The 26,944-nt window shown below is 40.2% G+C and overlaps 2 protein-coding genes across 2 annotated transcripts; one reads left to right on the top strand and one right to left on the bottom strand.

Annotated features, from left to right (window-relative positions):
- Positions 1–214: 214 nt before the first annotated feature.
- On the bottom strand, positions 215–3,994 carry LOC146392977 (matrix metalloproteinase-2-like). Its single transcript, XM_084939145.1, has 4 exons — positions 3,586–3,994; positions 3,327–3,476; positions 2,286–2,564; positions 215–2,166 (listed from the first exon to the last, which is right to left on the bottom strand). Exons 2-4 carry the CDS (start codon positions 3,469–3,471, stop codon positions 1,784–1,786), a joined length of 807 nt encoding a protein of 268 aa, XP_084795271.1. The 5' UTR covers positions 3,472–3,476; positions 3,586–3,994; the 3' UTR covers positions 215–1,783.
- Positions 3,995–5,961: 1,967 nt separating this feature from the next.
- Positions 5,962–26,516, top strand: LOC146392976 (F-BAR and double SH3 domains protein 1-like). Its single transcript, XM_084908227.1, has 21 exons — positions 5,962–6,040; positions 7,019–7,116; positions 7,202–7,247; positions 8,937–9,010; positions 10,413–10,557; positions 10,943–11,079; positions 11,479–11,542; positions 12,529–12,657; positions 12,953–13,075; positions 14,853–14,948; positions 18,073–18,189; positions 18,305–18,409; positions 19,645–19,800; positions 20,142–20,267; positions 21,641–21,724; positions 21,794–21,938; positions 22,204–22,304; positions 22,623–22,739; positions 22,816–22,975; positions 23,052–23,107; positions 25,083–26,516. The coding sequence occupies exons 1-21, from the start codon at positions 6,020–6,022 to the stop codon at positions 25,131–25,133; spliced, it is 2,151 nt and encodes a 716-aa protein (XP_084764353.1). The 5' UTR covers positions 5,962–6,019; the 3' UTR covers positions 25,134–26,516.
- The last annotated feature ends 428 nt before the right edge of the window (positions 26,517–26,944 follow it).

Raw genomic sequence — 26,944 nt, 5'->3', positions numbered from 1 at the left:
GCTCTCAGATGTGGCAAAGTGGTTTTACTTTCTAAGAATTATTGCTGTGTTCAACTGCGTCTTGTGTCAAACTTGCAAAAAGTAGAGAACGCCTTTTGATGTGGAAAGCTGCTAAATTTATCTTTTTTCAATACTTTTTGCTTGAGAAAATTTCTTTCACACGGCAACTGGCAAGGTTTCAAAGGAAAATTAGACTACCCTTTTTATTGTCGGATAACAAGGGTTACAGTTGAAAACAAAGTCTCAAATTTTGACTGAGTTCAGAACAAGCAGGCAGTCTTTAAATAACAGAAGGGCTCATAAGCACATCGAACTAAGTAAAAAGCATGTGAAATACCAGCAGCAGGCCAGAACAACAACCTCTAACAACAAAAGACAGAGGAGGGAAGTCGCAGTAAGAAATGCTTTTTCTAAGAGAGTACTTCATACGTGCCAAAAACGACACCATTAAAATGCATAGTTTATGTAAATGCTGTTAAGATGAATGGAAAATGGGTAAAAATAAATGGTCAGAAAATAGAGCTCAAACTATTTCTCTCGTGTGTTGTTATGTGTTCAGAAGTGATTGTCTGTTCTTATTTAATTCACTTAATGTACTGAATTTACCTGCTTGCTGCATACATGCTACTACTGCACATCCACCTAATGTATATATTATATTATACATTATATAATGTCCCCCCCCCCTTTGCTCAAGTCAAGGAGCGTGTCAGGTTACATTTCATTGTGTGTTATAACTATGCATGTGACGAATAAAGAACCTTGAACCTGAAATATGTGGCAGGATGATGTTTTTAAGTTTGATAGCTGTCCTTAAGTGATGTCACCTGAGTCAGTGTCAGCTGCCCTTTGAGTTATTAAAAGTGCAAATTGGTTTATGTACATTTACACTGCTCAAATCTGCTGCATGCTAAAGGCTACATCCATCACTGACTGCCCTGTTGGAGGTTGTGTTCAACTGTAGTAAACTTAGACTTTGATAAAAAAATAATAATAATGTCATTTCTTTTCCTTCTTCATAGATTTTTATCCTTATTTTTAAACAGTGTGTGCTTGCAGACTGTCACCTATGGGACGGCAAAAAGAGAAATTAACCAGGAAGGTGAAATGATAAAACCACTTAATAAAACCACTACTCCACTTTTTGTCTGTATAAAGAGAAACTTAGTTTAAAAGCTAAGGTGGATTTGGGGTGAAATATGCAGGTGAAACTGGTCAAACTGAAATTAAAATATGATCAAAAATATATCAAAAATGATATTAAAAATGATCTCTTTAATTTTAATTTCCCCAAACCACTTCAATTTTCTAGTGTGGTGAGTGTCTGTGATGCCTGGGATAGATTAGTATTGCTGTAAAGTACGAATGTAAAAGAAAAGTAATACAGAGATCCATACATACATTTAAAACACTGATATCTGTAAATACAAACATGTCAAATTATCAGTCAGTTAATGTCTGCGTGATTATTATTATTAGTATTATTATTATTTATTATTGTTGTTGTTGTTTTTGTTAATAATTGATTTTGGCAACTTCAGTCCTTCACAGATGGAACCAGTTTTCTGGTCATAGCTCACAATATGACCGGATGACTGGTGGACAGGTAAATAAATATGCCTCCTAATTAAAATAGCACTCGTAATTAGCGCCGCTGCTACCTGAAACCAGCAGCACATTTCTAATCTCACACTCAGACAGGAGTACAGGGCGAGGATGCAAGTGCTTGTGGAAAGGTTGTACACACACTCTATTTAGTCTAATAAAACCTCCGTTTTTTCTTTCATTGTGCTAACAGTGCCCATGTAACCTGCAGCAAGGCAGCTATCAAAAATGTTGTCCTGTCCCCCAGGGCTCCGTTTCGGCATGTGCATTTTGTCCAGATGTGTGAACCTCTGTCCAACACCTCTTTGTGTTTAGTTCTGTCTCTGACCCGCTTTCTTTTTATCAGTTCTTCCTCCTCTCCCCGATATCTCCAACTCTCCCTGAGCTCCTCTCTTCCTCCAGGTGATGACAGTGAAAAGGAGAGGTCCTGCATCCCAGGTGAGGATGAGTCAGTGCAGCCCAGCCAGTCTGCAGCAGAGGATCGTGGGTATCCATCATGCAGTGATGAACCTGGAAACATGAACTTCCAGTAGGACTCTCCTTTAAAGAGATAGACAGAGCCTGGAGAGAAAGAAAAGAAACTTCACTGAATTTAGTCTGGTTCTAGTTAAATGAAGTCAACTTTGTCCGTTTATTTGATCCTTTAATAGAAAGATCTCACACATGAATCAGATCCTCACCATTAGTGTCTGTAGTGATTCCATTCACACCCTCTTTAAGTAGTTGTGTCCAGGTGTCTCCTTGATTCTCTTGTTTGGCATCTCCAATTTTTCCCCACACAGCCCCCTCCTCCGCGTCCCAGACCAGGCCCCACCTCTCTAATGCTCCTGCTGCCTGCTCGTCATCATCGTCGTTATCAGTGTCTGCTAAATCTAAGCTGACGCCCGTCCTGAGAGCAGACAGGGGCTGAGGGTAACCTTCTTGCAGAGACAGGTCCTTGAAGAGCCAGAACTGGTGACCTGCAGCGAGACGTCACATGAAAAGGTTAGTAAGTCAGTTTGATGATTCGCAGTGAAACACCATCAATTGTTTCAAAAAGGTTTAAGCTTGTCCACTGTGACTGCTTTGATGTATTATTTTGTATTTACACTCTCATTTATTTTATCATTGCATGCATGTTCTAGGCAGTGGATGTCTGTTGCCAAAGAAATAAGAAGGAAAGAAAGGTTTAAAAACCTGAAGGCCAGATAAAGTTTAATAATTGGACACATCAGTTTTGATGTTGGAGAATTTAGTCCTTAACTATTCTAAAAGTATTTTGGTTATAGAAAATGTAATCTACAGTCAAACTGTAGGAGATGTTCAAAGATGCTATAGGACAGGTGCATGTAGGTCTTGTGAAAGTAGCAGGAAGGAAGTAATAATCTCATAAATCTCAACAAGTTCTGCTTTCTGAAGACATCACTATCTCTCAAACGTTTCACTGCTTGCTTGAAAAGTAATTCAGGAATAGCTATAGGCAAATTTTATGAAAAAGACAATTTTGAAGAACACATTCAGTGTACTTCAGTATGCAAAATGTAAAGGCTAGAAGAGATATAAGCTAAAAAAAAACTCATGTCAATCAATTGTTACAGAAATAAAGAAATAAGGAATCTTCTTTGATTTTTTAAACAGTTTTAGTAACGATTTTAATAGCCAGTTATGGTGCGTAATCTGCACTGACTGTTGTGGCCTTTACACCGTTTTACCCCTCTCACAAGTAGGTTACTGTACTGTACCACTGATAAAGATGATAGCATGATCCGAGCGCCTCTCCAGCACAGCTTGAAGATGAAGCAGGTCAGGGGGTAGACCCCTCCACAACCTCCTCACTGAAGAACCGCGCCCCGACACCAAGCCTCCGCCATTGACCCTCCACATCATCGGACCTGAAGCGATGACCCAATGAAAATAATGAATTGTGGTATCCTGTTACTATAGATACATCTTCCATAGTTAAACTACATAAACTACATTTATAAAAATCTGTTTTCAGACCTTTGAAGAAGAAAGTCTCTCCTCGAATCTTTGCCACAGCATCAAAACTGGTGTTACAGTGATCTATGGAGGGGCTGAAGGACAGAAGCACACAGGGATACTTGTTAAAGGAATGTCATGCTTTCATTTGGTTAACAGTAGACAGCACAGCCATACTCTTTGTCCTCAGACAGGGGCGATTTTAGCCCATTTTTGGAAGCACCCCCAAAATGAATCAAAGCACCCCCAAAGATTTCTTACTTTTTTGACAATATTTGCTGTTTGTGTGACACACTGCTAAAAATATAAAAAGCATACAGTACTTGGTTGAGACGTAACATTTTAACAACAAAAGTATAGATACGCCCCCCCCCCCAAAAAATGGTTTGTTCCAGCTCGCCTCTCCTCCGATGGTGGCTGAGACGCTGCGGAGTGGAGGTGTTAGTGCCTGGCTTAAAACAGGACATATTAGCTGCATTTAACCTTCAGTTACTCTTTATATAGTTATAGGAGTCAGACCATGTTTCTTTCTAGCTGACCGTCCTGTTGGTCCCATTGAAATTTATACAGCCTATTTAAAATCTAAAACTTAAAATTGTCTGTAGCCTACTGTTGTTGCCACTTTCTTGTTTGAAATGGAATGAGAGAAGCTGCTTATTTTGTCATATGTGCATGTGCCGATATTAAACCCAGGAACAACATTCTGGTAAAAATGAAAGAACAAATGATCCATCAATAAAGGATAATGTTGGATCAGTGTTTCAATATTTATATCTTTTATTAGATGTTCATGTGGTTTGGTTATTTGCCTTTTGGTTGAAAGTACACCGAGAGAGGACTTTTTTTATTAGTGATCTTAATAATTTTTTTCATATTAATGTCATTTTTTAATCTAATTGAATACAATCTATTTGTGTATGATTATCAGTCCAAAGAGGGATGAGGAAAGAGGGGAACGTGAGGAGAAAGTACAAGGTCAGGAAGAACCAGAGAATAGTGACAGGCACAACAGAAACTGTTAAACTGCTTGAGAGAGTTGACCACCAAAAAGTGACAGACAGATTTGCCAACCTCAAGCTGAGGCGACATAGGTTAAACTAAAAGAAAAAATCTGCAGAGCCATAGTAGTATCTGCAGTAAAGATCTTTTCATACATTGTATACATTGTACCACAGGCAAAGTTGCCTCCATTTTCATCATTTTTTTAATCAATATTTTGTACATTTGTACATTTCAAGGACTCTATTTTTGGAGTGTATTTTGTGTATTTTTTGTGTATTGAGTGTATTATATTATACATACACATTCAAACTGAATCTCTGACAAAAAATGCACTCAGTTTACTTTTTACTCACTATGAGCATCATTCATTATTCTCCTGCAGTAATTAAGGTTAGGATATGTATTTTTTTTTATTCCAATCCATTCTTCTTTTGCAGCATTTAAATAACCTTTATCAGATTTGATGGTTTTGTTACAGACTTTAAAAAAAGTGTTTTGCTTTTCTTTCACAAATGTGGGATTAAATTGTGTTAAAATGCACAAAACAGTGATGTCATGTTTTGTGACGAGGACCCAGGCAGAGAGAGACTTGATGAATTTAAGAATCTTATGATTTAATAAAGAAATTTGCAGACTTGCACAGAGATGGTAAAATTATGATGACTGATAACGGAGACGAAGACAACAGACGATGAGGACGGAGGAACAGGGGTTTAAATGCACCAAGGAGACAGTCAGAGGGAACTCAGGACAACTGGAGACATTTAGGGATGCAGGGACTGACAGAGACGGGGAAGAAGTCTGATCATGACGAGTAAAGTTGATCTTGCCTGGCTGGGCACCTCTCTGGGTGCTCAGCACCCCCAAAGCTCTGATCCTAGAATCGCCCCTGCTGTAGCCTGAGTAAGTCAGTGTGTTGAACAATGAACACTCTTGTAAACATAACTGAGAATACAGTTTAGTTGTATGGGACGCATTTTTTGTTCAGCATTTTTACGTCTGTTGTAGCACAATACTCAGTGCTCACCATGCTGTGTGCATAACACAGAAAAACTGATTTCATCCTCCCTGACCAAGCAGGCTCCAGAGAAGCTGTTTTGATGGAAGCTTTTGAATGTGCATAGCAATGGGACACAAAATCCCAGACCTCGTTACAGACACTATTATTAGTTGGTTACTATTTTTCAACAGCTTTCCTTTGGTGATACAGAAGAATTATTAGTAATAACATGGACTCTTCAAACCAGTGTTACTCTGCTGCCCTCTAGAGGATTTCAAGCCAAACAGCAATCTGAGAGAGAGCGCGCGGGAGAGCGCGCGAGGGAGGGAGAGAGAGAGAGAGGGAGAGAGTTGCACATGTGCATTAGTGAAACTATAAAGGAAGTAACAGTGCACAAGAAGTGCAACAAACTAACGCCATAACGGAGAGAACAGCTGCCACCTACATCCAAACATGCAGCCACCACCGAGAAAGGTAAGGATACCAAGAATCTGACGTAAATGAGTAAAATATTCACACTGCACTACACTGACTCCTCGGGGTCGGTGTTCACTTTTTCTGAAAATAATTATTTTATGACATCATTCACTGTGCCATGTTTGGCCTCATTGAATGTTTTGTCAGCTTTTGTTTTCCCTGCAACTCAAAAGCTAAAGAAATGAAACAAACTGGGATGTTACTGGGTTTGTATCAGCTGAGGTGTTGGCTCTCAGTACAAGTGTTAACAGCCACAACAACTAAGCTGAATGCTCGACTGATGAATAAGCTAGCTCCTAAACGCGTTAATAGGCAGTAATGTGCATGACCTGCTCAAAGCTAATGTTTGGGACCACTTCCAGTAATTGGAAATGTAAATGAAGCTTTCCAACATTTGTTGTCTTCAGCTAGAAGGTGCTGTACTTTTCTGTGGGTTTTTTTTCTCTTATACAGCAATAGAATGATACATTACAGAGATACCAACAACAGAAAATTACATAACACTGTTTAATAAGGTTTAATTATCTAAATCGTATTTGTGTCACAGGTTAGCATTGTTTGACCTATAAAATAGCCTTGTACCCTGCACCTGGCTGTCATTTTAGGTCACAATAACTATATTATGTAAAATTATTGTAATTGTAATTATTGTATATACTACATTAAATATAATTTTAGGAATCTATAAAATGTTGTTGTGCACTTTTTGTTGTCACAGCATAACGTGGCATAAACCAGCAACTACTGTAGACTAGTGAATGTTGTTTTAGTCATTAGGCTTTGGTCAAGGAGGATGTTTTTTTTATGAACCTCTCCCAGTTCCAAGTCAGGCCAAACATTACCGGGTGTCCATTAGTGGGAGCCACCATAGTCAGCAATGAAGTTATAATCTGAAAAACTTCCGGCAAAACAAAGCCCACCAATATCATCTTTTATCAATGAGACTTACTGCACAGCTGCCCCGTGTGTGTACAGGTAAAGGAGAGCCAGCAGATGAAAGTGGTGTTCTCAGAGCAGCTCAACAAGCTGCAGACCAAACAGCATCTGGACACCGAACTGCTGGAGGAAATCAGGTATGACACACTGTCTGTCTCATAAGCAGGTGTTACGTTACACATGTCCCATGTGTCATGTGTTGTTTTCTGTTTGCTCCCAAAGGTCCTTCAGTAAGCATCGCGCGGCTATAGAGAAAGAATACGGTCAGGTGAGTAAACATGATCTATTCTAGTCCTGTCTGCTGCTGTTACTGACACTTTTCATTGTTTACTGGAAATGCTCAAAATATATTGATTTGAGACCCACATTAGTACCTGAGTGCTGGATTGGGTTTTGACTTGTGTGACGTCTGCACACATACACGGTTTGTGTATGTGTGTGTCCGCACACAATTTTATTAGGCTTTTGTCCTACTGTTTTTTATTGGTTAGTTCTAAAAGTAATAAAATAATAATATTTTTAGGACATTTGATATCCTGGAAATAAATATAAAATGTAAATTAATGACGTTTTAAACCTACCTGGTGAGAGTAACTAACACTGGTATGGGTGGAAGGGGTTATTTGGTTAACCCTGTTATTTTTCAAGTGGAGTGAGAAAAATACAAAGTGGTTTCTACCTCGGGCTGAAGGTGTTGAAGGTATAAAGGTGCTACATTTGTTGCTGCTGTTCTGGCTTTTGATGCCACGGTGTTGGCAAAGAGGTAGTTGTGTGAGTCTAGTTTACCTAGGCCGAAAAGTGTTATTACTTTGCTACTGCTGCACATCAGGTAGTCAGCAAACCACTTAGGTGCAGGGACAGGGTTAGGTTGCATTTTAGCTGCATGCTAGGCACAGTTTCAAAGGATGTTACAGAAGTTTCAGAAGATTTTGCCTCTGCAGTTTTGAGCTGCAGTTTAAAATTAAGGTGCCTGCAGGGTTTACATTAATACTAGCAAGCCACCATATTTTGTCACAGAGTCTGAAAGGCTCAGGCGTGCATCTTTTACCCCATGTGTGGCCTTGTACCTAAATGGAGAGGATTTTTTGACACCAAGCTGGAAAGGGGACGGTCTATGTTCAGCAGTCTGAAGGTTGACTTCTAACCTAGTCTCAGTCAGGTACAAACCACAGAAGTAGGTTTGCTGTGGAGTGTCTCTGCTGAGGACAAAGTCACTGTTTCTCTCACTTAATGTTACAAATCTCCTTGGTTTCAGCTCAGAGCTTTATGTGTTTTCACACCGTGGTGTAGAATGTTTCACGTAGAACATCTGAAAAGTATGTGAGTGGATGTATGTCTGTATGCATGCATGCATGTGTGCCTGGTTTTGTTAGAGGACAACAAGGTAGCATTCTCCTACCCTTGCTGAAATACTATTAAATCGTTAACACTGACAACTATTGATCATATTACAACATTTATAGCTGTAAAAAGCAAACTGAGCTGCCCGGTGGAAAGAGCCAAAGGGAATATGTAGCAAATCTCAGGGGGCTACAACAGCAAAATTAGGAGCGCCAGCTTCTTAGTTTAGTTTATGTTTGTCTTGCTACAAAAACCCTAATGTAAGAAGGTAAGCTCCATCTCCAGAGGGTCCAGTGGGTCTTGTAATAATACTCGGTGGTTTGATCACAGCTACTTCAGTCCACGGGCTGAAGTGTCCCTGTGTAAGATACTGAGCCTGTAATTCCCCTAATGCATCCATTGGGCTGTGAGTGTGTGTGTGATAGTGTTGAAAGGCTGTGTGACTGTATGTGTGAAGGAGGCTCTTAGGAGGAGTACTATATAAGTGCCAGTCCATTTAACAAGTTACCAAAACGAAAAACCCAATTGACACATTTTATTACATTTATTACATCCCTGTGTAAGGAAAGTTACTTTGGATGTTATAGAGGATGCACTTTTTCTTGTGTTTTTTCAGGCTCTTCAAAGGTTAGCTGTCCAGTACCAAAAGAGAGACTGGCAGAGAGGAAATACAGATGCCATCACTTCTGGGTAACTACACAACTTTACAGCATGCAATCTTCTTAACAGCTGTTATTGATTGTTGATTTTACTTTGAAAAACCAAACACTCGATTGGCTCTTTTTGCTGTTTGGAAGTTACATCAGCAAAACAGACATGTTAAGAAAAACGGATGATTCTGCAAGAACTTTTTTGTAGTTTGTGAAAAAAGAGTAATTGGACAGCAGTGGTAATGTGGAAATATTTTGTTGTCGTAATCTCTTGATATATATATATCACATTTGACTTGTTGCCCATTTGAGGAACTGCATTCAATTACTTAATGTACATAAAGCAGAATAATATTATATGTAATATTATTAATATGTGAACAAAAGTTATTACCAAAGGAAATAAAATACTTTTAGATCAGCAATGTGCTGATGCTTATGTTGAAATAACTTGGCTCTCTCTAGAATAAACCTCTCAAACATGCACCTTATAGCAGATAATAAATGGCTTATGACCAATTTAGAAGAGCATCGTTTAGCCTGAAAAAAGAGTTGCTTTATAAAACAGCCCTCCATAAAGCTAGACCGCCTTACTATTGATTACTGATTCATTATTGCTATTCATTATTGACTGAAGGTTTCTCTTCAACTACTTTCAATACTATTGAAATATATGTCGACTGCAGCTGATCTGAGTTAACTTCAGTAATTACTTCCAATGTCTTTTAGACCCTATTCCCAAGTCCTACTATTAATTAATGCTTCGATCTTAAATATGATCTCTTTTAATGTACATCAGGTTTCAGAGTGCATCACAGCACAGAAACAGCTTTAAAGGCTACAAATGATGTTCTTGTGGCCTCTGACAGTGGACTCATCTCAGTGGTTTATTACTGCGATTAGAGCACGCTTTAGCTGCAATGTTTTGAATCATATCTGTCTAAGAGACTCTAATTTGTTGATGTAAATAGAGAGTCGTCTTAACATAGTGAGGTTCCACAGGGTTCTGTGCAAGGATCGGTTCTGTTTACATTATACATGCTTCGCTTAGGCAGTAACATTAGAAGACATAGCATACATTTTCATTGATGTGCAGATGATGCTCAACTTTATCTATCCATGTGTCTGTAATAAGGTTTGCAAACCCTTTGGTGTGGGTCTCCTCTGGGTACTTTGGCTATCTCCCAAAACAGACATGCATGGTTAATTAACTGGTGATCTGTGGATGTGAGGAGTCTAAAAGGCTTTAAGATTAAAGCACACAACAGTGTGTAAATGAATGGGTGTTGCACTTTAATCTCTCTATCTCTCTGTGTCTAATAATGCAGTGATTGGTGAGACAAAGTATTGCTACAAAAGGCCACCCTGTGTGTGTTAATAGTATCTGACATTGTGGAAGGTGTCTGTTGGTGGTGATATGAATGCAGTTTGTGTGCTTTCAGGAGTGTGTTCAGCGTGTGGCGATCTGTGGTCGATGCTACAGCTCAGACTGCGGCATCGAGACTTTTCGCTGCAGAAGAATACCGTCGACTCAGTGGGCAAGTCTCCAAAAGTCTCCGCAATGCAAAGGATGTCCGTGCTAAGAGAGTGAGACAGGACACACAGATTAAACATTTCTAAACAACACTCAAATAATGAAACATTTTTTTCCTGCCTTCCTCCCCTCATCCCCAAACGGTTGTGGCAGATGGCTGCCTCTCCCTGATCCTGGTTCTGAAGGAGGCGTTTTCCTGTTTAAAGGGTTTTCCTTCCCAATATTGTCAAAGCGCTTGTTTAAACCAGGCTGTTTAATTGATGGGCTTTCTCTCAGTTACTCTAGGGTCTTTACCTTACAATATAAAGTGCCTCAATTCAACTGTTGTTGTGATTTGGCACTATATAAATAGAATTCAGTTTAATTTAGCTTAAAAAATGTATGAAATTTATGCAAGTGGAATCTGATGCCTTTGGGTTGTGTGCATATGTGCGTTAGGGCCTGGAAGGGCTGCAGAGGGTGCAGGCTGAAGTGGTGGATGCTCTACGGGAACTTCAAAGGGTCAAGAAGTGCTACCACGACTTCAGTCACATTGCCAGTATTGCACGTGAGAAAACTGCAGATGCACAGGCCAGGTCTGTGTTTCAATACGGAGGTTTGAATCTTCTGCTAAGACTTTTGGCCAGCATTTCATTTTGTTTTAAAATATTTTAAAAGTAACTAAAAGTCTGATTTTTAAGGTTGTATTAAATACATTTTGGAACAATGTTTGTCACTTCTATATATTTTATTCTACACTTGTACTCTTAAACTATTACTAATATTATTGTCACGACTTCTTTAATAAAACAGTAAAAAAGTTACTACTGCCGATGGGAGTTCAGCCAATAAGAGCTCAGCTTGCAGATTGAACGTTTCCCACAACTCCCACTACATGTATATAGAGCATTAAAATAAATATGAAGCAATATGTTAAGTGCTGTAGTTTTCTCTTGTCTTGAATGACATAAATACGATTTCACTTTCTGTTCCAGAGCTAGAAAAAGTGAACATGGAATTTTTCACTTTAAAACAGGACTCCATAAAACGACCACAAAGGTATGGATAAATGAGCTGCTGAAATCTTATTTCTATGCTGAACTGTGTCCTGGTGTAAAGTGGTTTCTCCCCTGTGATTATGAGTTGTCCCAGGATAATCTCTCTAGGTTCCCTTGCCTTTAATGCAAACCAAAATTATATTATCACTCTATCCATCCATTTTCTTCCTGTTAACCAATGTTGGGTCATAGTAGCAGCAGGCTAAGCTGGGTGTTCTGGGATTCCTCTCCCAGTATGTCCATTTGCTTCCAGATCAGACTAAATGTTTAACCTCTCATGAGTTCTGGTTTCCTTTCCTCAAAATACTCAAGCTGAGTACATTTATTAGAATTAAAATTGAGACTAGAATAAAGTTTGTATTTTTATCTGATAATATTATTTTATTATTACATTAATATAAGGTTCAGTTACGTTTACACAAAAGCAACTCCTTCAAAGATCTTAATCTGAGTCTGTACTTTCTCACTTTTTACTTGAGTACAGAAAAGAATCAGTAGTCCAACTTTTGCCGGAGTATTTTTTAACACTTATTATCTGTATTTCACCTTAAGTACACAATATCTGCACTTTTGCCACCTCTGCATTAGGATATAAACAACAAAACACCCTAAAGAATGATCCCAGGAGGCATCATAATCAGATGACTCCTATTTTTCCGAGACTCCTTTTGAGGTCATTGGTAGGGTCTCCCAGGGGCGGGGCCACAATAAGAGATTAAAACAAAACCCCAAATGAGCTACAGCACTTCAACAAGAAGGTGTCAGGCTTGGCCGTCAGTTTGGTTCCACCACCTTGTGGGCCGTCCCCCACGGGGGCGGGCACTGGGGTCCTGAGCAAGGTGGTGGTTGACCCCCTGGGATGCAGGCTGTGTTTTTGTGAAGTGGAATGAAAAGGTTATTACACAGCACACACTGCTGAATTATAGACCTGTATAAATGTTGCCTGTTTGTGTGACATTGTGTTTGTGCTCACTTACATGTTTGCAGCTCACTGCCAGACTCAAAGAGTGTGATGACCGCTTGACTGAAGTTCGTAATGAGTATCTGCTGACATTAGCAGCAGTCAGAGCGCATCGGCAGCACTACTACACAAACGACTTACCATTTATTATGGAGGTAATCCACATACACTAACACAGCTACATTTATTTCCTCGATATCGACGTTTTTACAGATGGAATGGATCAAAATGTCCTTTCACAAAAAGCTTCATGGCTACTTTTTTAAGGAACTAGTGTCACCACAAGTGTTTGAATGACTGTTTTGCCATGTAGCGTTTAGCCTGCTGCCTGTACTGTATTTAAGGAGAACACAGAGTTACAGAAAACACACATAACATAGGGGATCAGTCTTCAGCAGAAACTCAGTAGAAAATGTTTAAAAACTGACCTTTAGTGTTTGACCTCCTCAGCAAATGGATGGTGATATTTATGAGGATTTGAGATGCCATTTCACCCTGCTGTGTGGGACTGAGATGGACTGCTGTCTTCATACACACAAACAGTACAGCGGAGTGTGGGACAGTGTTGCAAAGGTTGGTGTTGTATATATGAACTACAAAAAAGAGAGATGAGATGCTTTGTCATGCTTTGTATATTTTATATACTGGATGTCTATTGACACTAGAGCAGGGAGATATGACCAACAATATTTATCATGATATACATTTGAAAATTTGCGATAACGATGATATAATTGACACTAGACAAAACACTTTAAAACTCCACAACTTTATTAGTGCAAAAAATAAAAAACATCAATGTATTTTCACTTCAACAAGCAGCTGTTTTTTATGTGCATTAAAGTTATATAAAAATTTAACTGTGCAAATGCAAATTCCTTGCTGACCAAAAGGCATTTCCAGTGGAAACTGGCCGACATATCCTCAGCATAACCATGTATAATATCCACAAAACTTAAAAAGAGGTTATACACACACAACACGGTAATATTATGTTGAAGCACAGTACGTATCACTCCGCGAGGCTCCTGCCTACGATAGCCGTAATGCTCCGACAATCCATCAAGCGGTGCGGGTTTGTAGCTTAGCAAAGTCGTACCAGTTGACAGATTTTCGAGCGCTGTGTACCACATAAAATCGTTTCGAGGTCAGTAAGCACAACCAGAATTCATACATAAGGCACACGGGATTATAAGGGGCACTGTCAATTTTCAGAAAAATCAAAGGATTGATTTTATTTTCCCAAAAACACGGTAATAACGACGGCCCGCTAGCATGTGCTACCAAAAATAGTGCTTTGTTGTGTATCTGACGGGTGAAAGCTAAACCAGTTCCACACCACTGAAGTTGCAGCATTTTTACAAACCAATTCTGGTTCATCCGTTTCATTCAACGATCCACTTTCGCCCTTCTCATTCTGCGTCGCCGCCATGCTTTTTCCGCCATGTGCATATGAAAACAAAGGCACTGCGCATGCACGTTTAACCCATATTCTATCGCAATATTTCATTTTCTTATCTTTGCCAAACATTATACCGGTATTACCGTGAACGATATGATATGGCCCATCCCTAATTGACACCTATGGTCATTGGTCATCACAGGGCATCAGACTGCAAATGATTGGTTCAATCTGTGATTAGTCCCATTTCACATTTGTCTATGTTGTAAATTGTGACAGTGTTGGATCGTCATGTTAAACATGTCTTCTTAAAATAGAGTTCTCGTGAAGTTGATACCTTGTGTGAGGATTTATAGTTTTATTTTTGTAAGTGAATAATGAGAATGAATAAGAAGTAAAATAAACTGTAATCTGATTAGCCTGAATAAATAATGCATTGTGACAGATTCATAGTAAGACCCTCCTCACTATGAGGAAACCGTGATGACCACATTTAGAAACAATACTCTTTGAACATCCAGCTGCTTGTACAAATAAGTTCACCATCCAGCACACATGATGTGAGAAGCATCATTTACATGTAGATGTACAGAAATGGCACAAACAGTTTCATGTGTGGACTTTGTGTAGATGTTGTTTGTAACCAAATCAAATCTGTCACTGCAGATAGTAAACTCTAGACCGGGAGAAACTGAATAAATCTCGAGATGTTCCCCTTAGACCGTACTCTCTTGCCAGTTCAGAGTTATTCCCTGGACATTTTGGGTACATTTGACTTTCAGGTGTTCATCCAAAGTCGGTAGAAGTGAGAACATTGTATTTTTGTTCATGCTTTTCTAGCATTTGTGAAAAATTCAGCAGAATTTGCAGCGATGCTGTTAATGAGAGTTATTTGTTTCTTTGAGGATGGTGTAAACTGCTTTTGTTTAATTAGTTTTTGTGTTGCAGGTGACCAGAGAGAGAAATGTTCAGCAGTTTCTCCAAGATTCGGTGTCGTTCAGCAAAACCCCTGAATTTACCTTCCAGCCTGCTCTGCGTGACAAGGTGTGTCTAAGGCAGATATACTGACTGTAGTCCAAGTGTCACAGTGACAGTCCACAAATTGTAGTAGAGATTTAGTGATGAGCTCCATATTGAGATATTTTGCATATTTGGCTCAGTTTAATACAATGAGAGAAAATGTTTGACTTGGCAAACATTGGCAAAAAATTTAGAATAGAATAGAATAGAATAGAATACATTTACACAAGAAAGATATGTACAAGTTATACATACACCTGCAAACATACAGATACACCCATACATACATGCACATACATACATATATATATGTATATATACATACATATATGCATACGTACATACACATATTTCCACATACACGCTTACATATATATACTTACACATCAGGGCTGGACGGGGACAAAAAAATCAGCCCGGGCATTTTGACTAGAGACCGGCCCACCAGGTCAAAGCCATAAAGCCTTTGAATGAAAACAAACGCTGTTGTGACAGTGATACTGTCTTGTTGGTTTATATGTATGATTTCTATGCATTTTACATTAGATAAAAACTTTGGTTGTAAGATTCAGATAATAATCAAAAACTAGAGATTTTAAATGAGAATAAGAAAGAAAAATATTTCTTTGTGCCCCCCTCTCCCTGTTAATGCCCTACCTGGCCCCCTGGCAACACTTTGCTAGACCCGCCCCTGCACAGTTACCAGCTGTCAGCTACTTAGAAAAGGATCCTGGTGTTATTTGTCTCTCAGAAACAGTTCATAACTTCCCTTCAAACAGGTTAAACCTGTTTCTCCATCACCTGTTCAGCTCTGATGATTCAGTAAGGACATCTCCTGGTTTCATCTGCATGTTTCCCTCTCACCACATAACCAAACCCACATCATGACCAGCAGCTTTACAGCTGTGGCTCCAGCAAACATCAGCTGATACTAGAAATTAATATTAAATAAATTCTAACAACAGCTGATCAAGCTTAAACGTGCTGCTGTTGTTTAACCGGGCGATAGGGGGGGTGTGGGGGGGGGGGGGTCCAGGGTGCGAGGGGTCTTTGATAATGATGCTGGCTTTCTGCTGAAGTCTGCCAGTATAAATGTCTCTGAGGGGGGTGCCAATTGCCCGCCCGCTGCCCTCCCCACCCGCTGCAATTTCCTCTTGCCTACAGTACAGCAGTTGAACCAGAGTGTGGTTGCATTATATGCTCACTCAATGCCCAATGCACATATCTGATCAGAAAATCACATGGTAGTAACTCATTGCATTGTGCATGTAGACACAGTTAATGCGACCTGCTTCAGAAAGTCATTCAAAGCAATTTAAGTGAACATGGCATAAGACCCTCCTTCTTCACAACCGTTTCCATCCTTTTTGGAAAATTCAGTACCATCTGTCCTTTTCCATTTCTCTCTTTAACATCCTGCCTATCCCACACCTCACCCCTGGTCCCTTCACTTACTACTTCAACCAGTTTACTCTTATTCTTTCTCTTCTGACATCCAACCGTTGTGGATTGGACTAATAAATTGGCACTGGCAACATTGCTCATCACTCTTTAAACTCATGATCGTGTCTTCACTCTTCATCTCAATAACACTGTTACTGAACTGGTAAATGGTTCTTCTCTAGCACTTATCTACTCTCCACAAACAGTATATCTGCCTTCTCTCCACGATATCAGCCACCTTTCTCCCTGTACCAGTCCATGCTCACACCTCCACACCTGCCCAGAGATGGGCTGTAACGCATTGCTTGTAACGCGTTACTGTAATCCGATTACTTTTTTCAAGTAACGAGTAAAGTAAGGGATTACTATTGCAAAAACGGTAATTAGATTACCGTTACTTTCCCGTAGGAACGCTGCGTTACTGCGTTACTAAAACCCTGATTTTTTTGCGAGAGTGTCTCATGACAGTGACGTAAGCGAGTGCGACGTTCGTGACAACAGCTGTGTGCAGATCAACAATGGATCATATATGGAGTGTGGGAGAGAGTATGAGCGTCAGCGTTTAAAGCGTGGAAGTACTGACCTTACTTTGAGTTTGATTCCATAAAAAGTGACAAAAACATTAGTGTCCGTTGTGCGTGGGAAGAAAACTTCTTTTTACAGCGAAAAAAACCCCTAAACTTCCGAGCAAGCACCGAGTAGCTACGACGTAATGGGAAACTCACAGAGAAACTCGCGGATTCTTCCACTGACCGCTGCGGCTCACCTGCACCAGGGTAAACCTCCGCCTGCCCCACTCCTGCTTTACAGGTGAAAATAGAGCAACAGGACCGCTGAGTCTTTGATTTTATTTATTTTCTGCTGTGTTTTACTTGCATCTATTTGAAAGAGTGAGTGTAAACACAAAAAATATTTTATTTTATGTGCAGAAAATAGGTTTAAATGTTAAACTAATTTCTTCTAGTCAGAGAATGTTGCATATAATTAAAAATTTTAAAAGATTAAAACAAGTTTTAAAAAGAGACTTTTCCATTTGATTACATTTTGTATGATGGATTATGCAGAAAAAGTAGAATTAGCCTGACAGATCTATCGCTTTATCACCTGTTCAGGTTGTAAATCGTGTTTTTAAAAAGTAACTAAGTAACTAAGTAATTAATTACTTTTGAAAATAAGTAATCAGTAAAGTAACAGGATTACTTTTTTGGGGAAGTAATCAGTAATTAGTTACTGATTACTTTTTTCAAGTAACTTGACCAACACTGCTCCTGCCTTTCTTTCTCTCTCACCCCCTGCAAACATTCCTTCTCCCCCCTCCTCTGTTTCTGTCTTTAACAGTAACACAGGGACATTAACCCAACCTGGAAATCTCATTCTTGATGATCCACAAGCTTTATTTGGCAAGGATTTTACAACAGATCATTTACTTTTTCAAATGCAAACTCCATGTTAGTTCTTGGTCATTCCAAAAGTTTTCTGTACTGCCAAATACTGAATTTTGTATTTAAAAACATTATTTTATCATTCATACAAAGTCTATATCTTAAAATGAACTACAAACTAAAGCTGTTAAGCTTTTAGTAAATTAGAAGGTTTTTTTCACTGAAATGTAATAAACCGGGACTATACTCTAAACTAAGAAATACTCAAATGAAAAAGACTCTGTGTAAATTCACATTGTGGTCACTGGTGCTCCTCTTCATAGGTGTCAGTTCTGCAGGAAGTTTGTGGTTCAGAAGAAGAGGGCTGCCTGGTGAAGGAGGCTAAGAAATGGACTGCCAAGGTGGCTAAAGACCACAAGATCATTGCCCACGGAGAGAGGGTGAGAAACTAGAGGAAGAACCGTGACCATTGTGATTCAGTGGCTCCTTTCTGGTTTCCTGTATAATGTATATTTTTGCATTACTTTAACTTTAAGATCTGCTTTGGTTCATCAGGCTCTACAGATGTTAGAGAGCCGACTGAAGCTCCTATCCGGGGAGACGGCGCTCAGTGTGGAGCAGAAGATAGCAGAGGTACAGGAGAGCGTCAGGAAAGCCAAGGTACTTGTTTTTGAAAGTGTCTCCAGCCTATAAGTTCAAAATCCAACATTCACCAGTATAGTCAGTAAGTTTTCTGTTTCTACGTCATTCTGCTCCCAACTTTCTGTTCCACTGACACGGAAATTGACCAGGGGGAAGTATGCGCACCGGACAGTGTTGAATAGTGAACCAATGTGGTTCACATTTTTTTTGTGGGAGTTACTACAAAACTTTTCCTTTTTTTAAGCATAACCCTCCTTCTAAGCCTGATAGTAGATCCTGCCTCCTCTTCAGACACACAGGCAGTAGGCCGTGCTCAGTAATACCACTATAGACACCAGCAGGATGGCTACTACCAGGACAGTTTTCCATACTGCTGATCCTTTGGCTTTTTTGAAGTCTTGTTCCCTCACAAGAAATTGTTCTGGGGTAGTTGACAGCATCTGGTCCTTGGCTTCCAGTGCTCTGGCAACTTCTGATGAACTTTCAGGCATGCTGCCCTGGATTGCTAGAAACTGTCCATCAGCATCAAAATACTGTGGACTCTTCCTGGGTGTACTGAAGCAGGCTGAATGACCACCAGACACGGCCAAAAGGGCCAAAAACACACACCAAAGCACAAACATGACCACAGAAGCTCATGCTTTTATTTCTAACTGCATCCTTAAATTTTAAGGGTGCATTACGTAAACACTGATAACCTGATAATTAGTGTTGCACTTGTGTTGATACCACGAAGTATCAACACTATCAATCGTCAGATTAAAAACGCTCCAAAGGACAAAATCCGTTGCACTGGTGAAATAAAAATTGGTGCTGTATCAGTTTTGATCAGTTTTATATCATTAGCTGAATCTGAGCAGAGTTTATCCCTGTAACATCACAGCAGTGACATCACCAATACCATACCAATCAGGCATAACTTCATGAGCACAGAGAGGTGAAGTGAATAACACAGACGGTGGGTTATATTAGGGACAATGAGTTTGGCAATATATAATAACAGCATCTGGAAATCTACATTATAATAGCTGAAATATGAAAGATGTCATGTCTGTGTAATTGAATTTGTCTCAGAAGGATTTAGATTTTGATGTTGATCGTGGTAGTTTAACCGAGGCACACAAAATCAGCTTGGTTTCAGCTTATGACCAAACCAAAGCTCAGGAAAATTCACGAGTTACACAGAATCCGTGCGACTCGGGGTTCAGAGTCACATGTCTGTGTGTGTCTAACTAAGTTTCCTGGTTTTTCAGCTGAACAGGGCGAAGGCCGAGGCTCGCCTGGCCCTGCTGTCAGAGAGCACACCAGGAACAGAACAATGGCTTCACGCTGCCATGAACCAGGTGGAAGAGGAGTTGGAGAGAGAGCGACATCTCAGCGAACAGAGGAAGTCTACTGAAGACTTTTCAGTATGCAAACAAACAAACACACAGATTGAGCTGCGTTTTCATCACATGGTGGCTTGCATGTCCTCTTTAGAGGCCTCTATCACTCGTAACGCAATACTCCTTTTGTCCTCTGGGGTCAAAAATGACCCCACTTCATTTGAGTACATGGTATAAATTGTCAATCAGTTCTGTGTTACACCTTAAGTTTTACTTGTGCTAAAGACTATCTCAGATACAGAATTAACTTCAGTGTATGCTTGTTGGATGACACCTGTTTTATCACTCAGCGTGTCTTGCAGACGCTCTAAAAATATTCTTGGGATCAGAGTGGAGACGACACCCTTAAATCCTTTGTTTTGCAGGAGGATGAGTTTGAGCTGACTGACTTTGAGGACTACGATGACAATGGAGAGATCTTCACAGATCCAGTGTCAGCATCTGGAGTGTGTGTTTACCCTGCAGCCTGCAGAGGTATTTACAGCTATCAGGTAGTGATCATCAGCATCCCCCCCCCCCCCACACACACACACACACACACTTTTTAAAACTTTTTTTTAGCAAATTCAATTAATCAATGAGTCTAAAAGATCTGTACAAAGTCTGAAGCAGAGCTGTTAAGGTGTTTACAAGATGCTCAAGGCTGTTGTTGGTGCCATAGTGGTGCAGTGGATAGCACTGTTGCATCAAAGCAAGAAGGTCCTTCATCAGCTACCCCAAAGCATCCTCGAGCCCTTAGAATATCAGCAGACTTCTATGAAATGTTACAGTTTGGTCATAATGAGGACCCAGATGTTGGAGATGTGAAATGAACAAAAAAGAAGTTTAAGTCAGGAGGATCTGGTGATGGCCTCCACGGGTCATAGAGGGTAGCCAATGATTTTTTGGGCGGTGCTGATTACCCTCTGCGCAGCCTTCCTGTTCTCAGTAGTGGCCCCTGGGTATGAATCACCCAGGCAGTAGGAGAGGAGGCTCTCCACTGAGGAGCGGTAGATGGACAGCAGCAGGTTCTGGTCCAGGTTATTCCTCTTTAGGACATGGAGGAAGTCCAGCCGCTGCAGGGCCTTCTTTACCAGGGTGTTGGTGTTGTGGATCCAGATGAGATCAGCTGAGATCTGGGTGCCCAGAAACCTGAAGGTGGAGACAGATTCCACCCATTCTCCATTTATAATGAGAGGAGGGTGGACCTGCCTGTGCCTCCTGAAGGACGTTCAGCTTCAGGTTATTTTCTGAGAACCAGCAGGACAAGTTCTCCACCTCTGCCCTTTACGCTGTCACATCTCCATCAGAGACGAGCCCAACCACAGTGGTGTCATTGGCATACTTGACGATGACATTGGTGGGTAGATCGGTTAGGGATGGGAATGATGGTGGAGCCCTTCAGACCGGTGGGAATGGTGACATTAGTCAGGAAGAGGTTGAACAGCCCAGTGAGGATCTCTGCCATTTGGTCCGTGCAGGCTTTAACCACATCCCCTGGGATGCTGCTTGCACCCCTCCTTAGGTTGGAGGAGCGCTTCACAGAAAACTGTCCCGAGTTCTGATCAGAGCCTGTACTTCACTCATCATCCAAAGTTTTTGGTTAGCAAAAACACGGATGTCACATTCTCTACACAGCACTTGATGTAGAAAAGGACAGACTGAGCGAATGTCTCTGGGGTCCTGCTGTTCAAAGCTGGACCAGACTTTGCATATAGCAGTGAACTGATGTTTTCATAAAATAAGCAGGTCTGTGTTATATTTTTTAGGTTTGTATCACTATAATGTTACTATAGAGTAATAACATTATTTTGCATTCATGCAGCTATTTCATAACCTGCATTAACAGGCTTACAGTTAAATAATGGAAAATTATCTCTTTTAGGCTAGCCAATCAGATGAGCTGTCAATCATGGAAGGGGAGGAGCTTCAAGTAATCGAGGATGGAGATATGGAGGACTGGCTGAAGGTAACAATACTGATGTGATACAGTATAATGCACTTTATTGGAACGGTTACTCTGATGTTCTCTGTGCAGGTGTGTAACTCGTGTGGTCAGGTGGGCTACGTTCCTGAGCGGTATGTGCAGCTCCTGTGTCTGCCAGCAGAGGACAGCACTCCACTGGACAGCTCATTCAGCTCCACCTCATCCACTGTGACTAAAGAGACGCCAGGGAGTAGAGGTCTGTGGCCATGTTTACACTTGCACTTGACGTTACATTACTTACTGTGCACTTTGTATACAATAAGTGCTACCTCAGAGGGGAAATATTGACCCAGGCCCTACAAATCCTTCCTAAAACTTGGATCAAGTCTATTTTCATTCAGTCACTGAAAGTCATAAGAAATAACTGAAAAACTAAGATAAATTAAGAAGATGAATCTAAGATGTATTTTTTTCCAATTTCCATAATATGAGTTTATACCATGTGCTCTGATGTGTCTCAGGTGTAGCCAGGGCTCTGTACTCCTACCAGGCTCAGAGCGCAGAGGAGCTTTCCTTCCAAGAGGGGGCGCTAATACACCTGATACGCCGTCCACGTGGAGAGGTGTGTGTTCTACGCTGCCGTTGGACGTTGGAGTGATCAGACTCCTGGATTGGTAGAAAACAACGTAGAGCCCATCATGCACCAACAGCAATACTTTTTTTAAGAATGTTTGTTTTTTTGTCCCTACAAACATGACTGCTCTACATGAATGGATAGAGGGTGTGGCTTATTTAGCGATTTACAGTAAAAAACACCTCATAACAATTTAGCTCTTTCAAAGCTACAGAGGAAGGGAGGGAAACCCTAACAACCACCAGCTTTTACCTCGCTTCAGTCACTCAGGATGAAGACTGCAAATCTAAGTGAGTCTTTTTACAGGTTGATGATGGTTTTTGGGAGGGAGAGCTGAACGGACACGTCGGCGTCTTCCCATCGCTGATGGTAGAGCTTGTTCACACTGAAGAGGAGGATGAGGAAGAAAAAGAGGAGATGGAGGTGAGACTACATCCTGGTAATCAGAATCTTCTGAAATTCAAAAATCAGTTTTTCTGATATTTATTTTCCTCTCCAGCCTCTTCCAACCCCAACCATGCCCCTTTTCTCCCCTCCCATCGCCACACCCTCAGCTCCTGGCTGTAATTCAGAACTGAGCGCTGCTTCTCCGAGCAGTATGGAGGACAAACAGCAGGCTGCTCTAATGGAGGGATCAAAGCTGGCAGGCAACAGACTGGGTAGAGTCTATTTCTCTGTTTTCTATCTAAAATGTGTCATTTGAGGTGTTTCACTCTGTGTCTATTGCACCACCAGAGGCCGGATCCAGCAGCCACAGCTCTCCTGAGCACTCCAGCACTCCACTGAGACCAGTAGGTGCAACACCTACACGTATCTTTTAGAAAATAAAAGCCTACCCCAAAATTGAGCACATATTTTTTTAAATATTTGAAGAGGATGGAAGCACAAGCCCAGACAGGGCATTTTAAGAGGCAGGAAGAGACAAAGAAAAGGCAAAAGTTTGGAGGTGAAAGCAGGGACTTTAATTATAGGGATTATAATAATAAGCATGGAGATGAAGAAAGATAAGATAGAAGTTCATGTACAGCATAGAGAGGTGGCAAAGAAAAGGCTTAAAGTGAACTGTATATAAGACTGGACACTAAGAAAGAATAAAAGTAGGGCTGGGTGTCGTCACTGATTTCTAGAATCGATTCCATCCACGATTCGATTCGATTTGAATCGGGGAAATTTTGCCTCAGACAGTCAGAAATATTATAATTCAGATCATGCATCAGTACATTTCCATATTTTTATATCTATAAAAAGAAAGCTGACTCTTGAGAGACTTTATCAAAGGTGTGAGCATCACAGCAGATGCCTTTGTGTCAAAGTAGCTGAAGATAAAACACAGAAAAACATGAAGGTGATTTTCCTGGCCTGGGATTTTATAAAAATATTCTGCAGTAGATCAAAAACGAAAGAAAACCATTAATCAACATATGAACGTTACCTGATGCTGCTGAAGTGAAGCAGAGCAAAGTTACAGAGGTTTGATTAGAGACACAGCTGAGAGTTTTGCAATTTTGCACAATTTTAAAAAGTTTAAATTTGTTCAGTATTGAACAGCAGAAATTAGGTTTTCTTTTTGGAAGTAAGTAAAAGTAAAAACAAGCAAGCAAATAATGCAGAAAACAGATTTTTAGATGGGAAACTGTTCCTGAAGTACAGAGAGAGAGCTGTGCGTGAAGTGTGATTTTTATTGTGGTGGAAGCAAAACAGCAAAAGTCAGAGTGAGTTCATGACGATGTTTATGTGAAGCGTAGGTTGGATCTTCTTTTGCTGCTGGTTCAGTCAATATTGTTTGGAGAGAGATAAAATCTGCAGCTTCAGAATCAGCGCAAAAAGGGCGTAAACACAAAGCGCGGACCCGCCGAAACACCAGAATCAGCGAGCTGTCGGCTTTCAGCCCCGACCGTGTCCGTGCCGTCGGGTAAGAAAGGCGACATCTCAGTGATTCTGATCCGTCGGCGGGTCCGCGCTTTGTGTTTACGTCTTTGTGCAGAATCCGTGTTTCTGCTCTCATTTACTGTTTTAGCTGTTTGGTGGTTGTTGAAATTTAATGAGGTTCAACCTGAGATTCTGGCGTTTCGGGCAAAATACATTTATATTAAAAAATCGATTCAGGATTTTAATGAATCGATATCACGTTATCCAAGCTAGAATCGATTTTTGTCGATAAATCCATAATCAAAACCCGCCCCTAAATAAAAGGACCTGAAGAAAATGTGTTCAAGACAGGGAAGGAGTACTGTGAGGAGTTCATGAATGTAGGAAATGAGAGCATGGGTGGTTAGTAAAGGAAGTGTAGAGGATTAGTAAGGAGGAAGTGAGGGCAGCTATGAAGTCCTGGAAAGGATGCCTGAGGAATGGAGAAGAAGTGTTCTGGTACTGATTTCAACAAGGATGATGTGCAGGTAGCTGTTGAAGGTACAGAGGTGGCGATCAGTGAGCAGCAGTAGCGCTTCATGCAGAGAAACAGCACCGTAGATGTGATGCTTGTGATGAGAGGGACAGATCAGGTTGATAATTTTGGAGACAAAGTTAGTGAGGAAAGGCTGAGATGGTTTGGACACATGCAGAGAGGATTCATAGATGTAGTAACGGAGGACACACAGAGGGCTGGTGTGACAGAAGAGGATGCTCGGTACAGGGTGACACGGAGACAGATGATCTGCTGTGTCGGCTCCTAAAGGGACTAGCTGACAGAAGATTTGAATATCTTTGAGCTAACACAAATCAGTGCTTATTAAAACCCACATTTATTTTCTCTCTGTATTGTTTCAGTGTCGAGCACCTCCTCCACCTCCAACACAGAAGACTTCATCTCAGGCTTGAGACAGACTGGAGTCATAGCTGTCTTGTTACAGCCAAAACATTGCTGATTTGTGCCATTTATGTATCGTCAGGTGGTTTTCTTGGTCATGTGAGGCGTCACACAAGTACAGTAGTTGCAATCTGTGTGTGTATCACCGCTCTGTTCATCGTCGCTTTTGCAGGAACAACAGGTTATCAAGAAAACATGGCAGCTTAGATCCAGGGCATTGTTTTTTAGTACTTGACCTTTTAAAGACTGCCAAAGCACTGTTACAAGGAATATCAAAATAGCCAATTTTATTAATACAACTTGTAAAAATAAGAAATTGCACATGCAATATGACTTTGAACCACAAGATAGTCCAGCGAGTCTGTCCTGAATCCAAAATGAGACATTCCTATATGAGTATTACTAAAGCTACAGCTAGATCAACAGTCAGGATTACATTATATGTCCCCACCTTGTTTGGGCAGCTAGAAAAGCAAAGAAGCATTACAAAGTCATTTATATGTAAAGAATGTAATACTTGACATGAAACTTTTACAAAAAGTATCTTTTTAAAGCGGCATTGTAAAAACAACCTTAATTGATTGCAGTCGTGTGAAAAAGAAAGTTTTCACAGCACTCCATACACTTCTGTGAAAGCTTATATATCACTACTTTTTTAATAGGAATTAACAAGTTACATGACAGCCAACTGTTGATAATCAAATGCACTTGATTAACATAAAGAAGAGGTTTTGGCAGTTTGCTGGTCGGGAGCATGGAGGTGTGCAAACTCACTCCAAGTTCAGGCTTTGCAGTTGTCAGAGAATTGCAAAAAACCCGAGCGCTACATCTTACACTCTTCAGACCCCAGTAAGTATGTTAAATATTAAAGTCGAATGTGCACAAACCCCAACTAATCGAAGCAACACTGTAAAGAAGAGCGGGCTAAAACTCCTGCACAATGTGTGATTCATAAAGAAATACAGAAAGTTGTTGTTGCTAAAGGTGGCTCTGCAGCTATGCAACCCTTCCAAAATGCAACCCTTCCTTCCCACATGACTACACAATCATGTGTTAAACTTGGACCTCTTAAGTTTTAGTGTAGCAATCACTAACAAACACAGTTCAGATGTAACATTAGGTATTTGTTTTATTTTCATGAAGTCTAACATTAGCTAGCATACATGCTATTCTAAACGGCAACAGTTAAGCTAGTTAGCATGTCGAAGGCTAACATAAGATCTACTTGTTTACCCTTATATTATGATATTATAATAACAAGGCTAGTGTCATAATTAAACAATTTGCTTTTGGATTTTTGAAATATCCTCTTCTATATAATCGTTTTTGTACTGTAAGTCATTGTTGTGGAATAAATTAAGTTATTAAATTTGGAGTTTGTTTGGTTATTTATGTAAGTCATTACCACCTGAATCACTTGGCTCTTGTGGCATTATCTAATAAGGAAAAAAGACACACTCAGAGCTTTCAGAAGCACAGACCAGAGTTTTCTTTTGTTTTTTATTGCATCAGAATATATTATAATCCATCTGCTTATTTACATTTTCTTTAGTGTTTGTATAATATTTTACAAATATTCCAAGCTCATGACAAGAAACATCTCTCAAATACTCACACTCCAGGATTTGATCAAGCCAATTATAGTAGTTATTTTTGTTTGCTTGCTTATTTATTTCAGGTTTTGCAGCTTTCAGTGGCGCTTCAGTAGCAGCACGAGTTCTTATCTCAATGAACCACACAAATTCCAAGAACTGGGTTTATCTTGTCAGCCTGAAGCAGAAGAAAAAAATGCAACTAAAGTGAAAACCAGTTGACGAGTCAC

This window comes from Perissodus microlepis, chromosome 2, assembly GCF_051167445.1.
Source record: "Perissodus microlepis isolate ML-2025 ecotype Zambia chromosome 2, ASM5116744v1, whole genome shotgun sequence".
NCBI classification, from domain to species: Eukaryota; Metazoa; Chordata; class Actinopteri; order Cichliformes; family Cichlidae; genus Perissodus; species Perissodus microlepis.
This window is presented reverse-complemented; position numbering and strand designations above follow the sequence as displayed.

What these genes read in the sequence shown, in the direction of transcription:
- LOC146392977 (XM_084939145.1), bottom strand. Translation starts at nt 3,471, where the DNA reads ATGATGTGGAGGGTCAATGGCGGAGGCTTGGTGTCGGGGCGCGGTTCT. An exon ending in TGCTATCATCTTTATCAGTG is followed by an intron (nt 2,565 to 3,326) that starts GTACAGTACAGT and finishes GTCTCGCTGCAG; the next exon opens with GTCACCAGTTCTGGCTCTTC. An exon ending in AATCACTACAGACACTAATG is followed by an intron (nt 2,167 to 2,285) that starts GTGAGGATCTGA and finishes CTTTCTCTCCAG; the next exon opens with GCTCTGTCTATCTCTTTAAA.
- LOC146392976 (XM_084908227.1), top strand. Translation starts at nt 6,020, where the DNA reads ATGCAGCCACCACCGAGAAAG. An exon ending in TCATTGCCCACGGAGAGAGG is followed by an intron (nt 18,190 to 18,304) that starts GTGAGAAACTAG and finishes TTGGTTCATCAG; the next exon opens with GCTCTACAGATGTTAGAGAG. An exon ending in GAGGTATTTACAGCTATCAG is followed by an intron (nt 20,268 to 21,640) that starts GTAGTGATCATC and finishes TATCTCTTTTAG; the next exon opens with GCTAGCCAATCAGATGAGCT.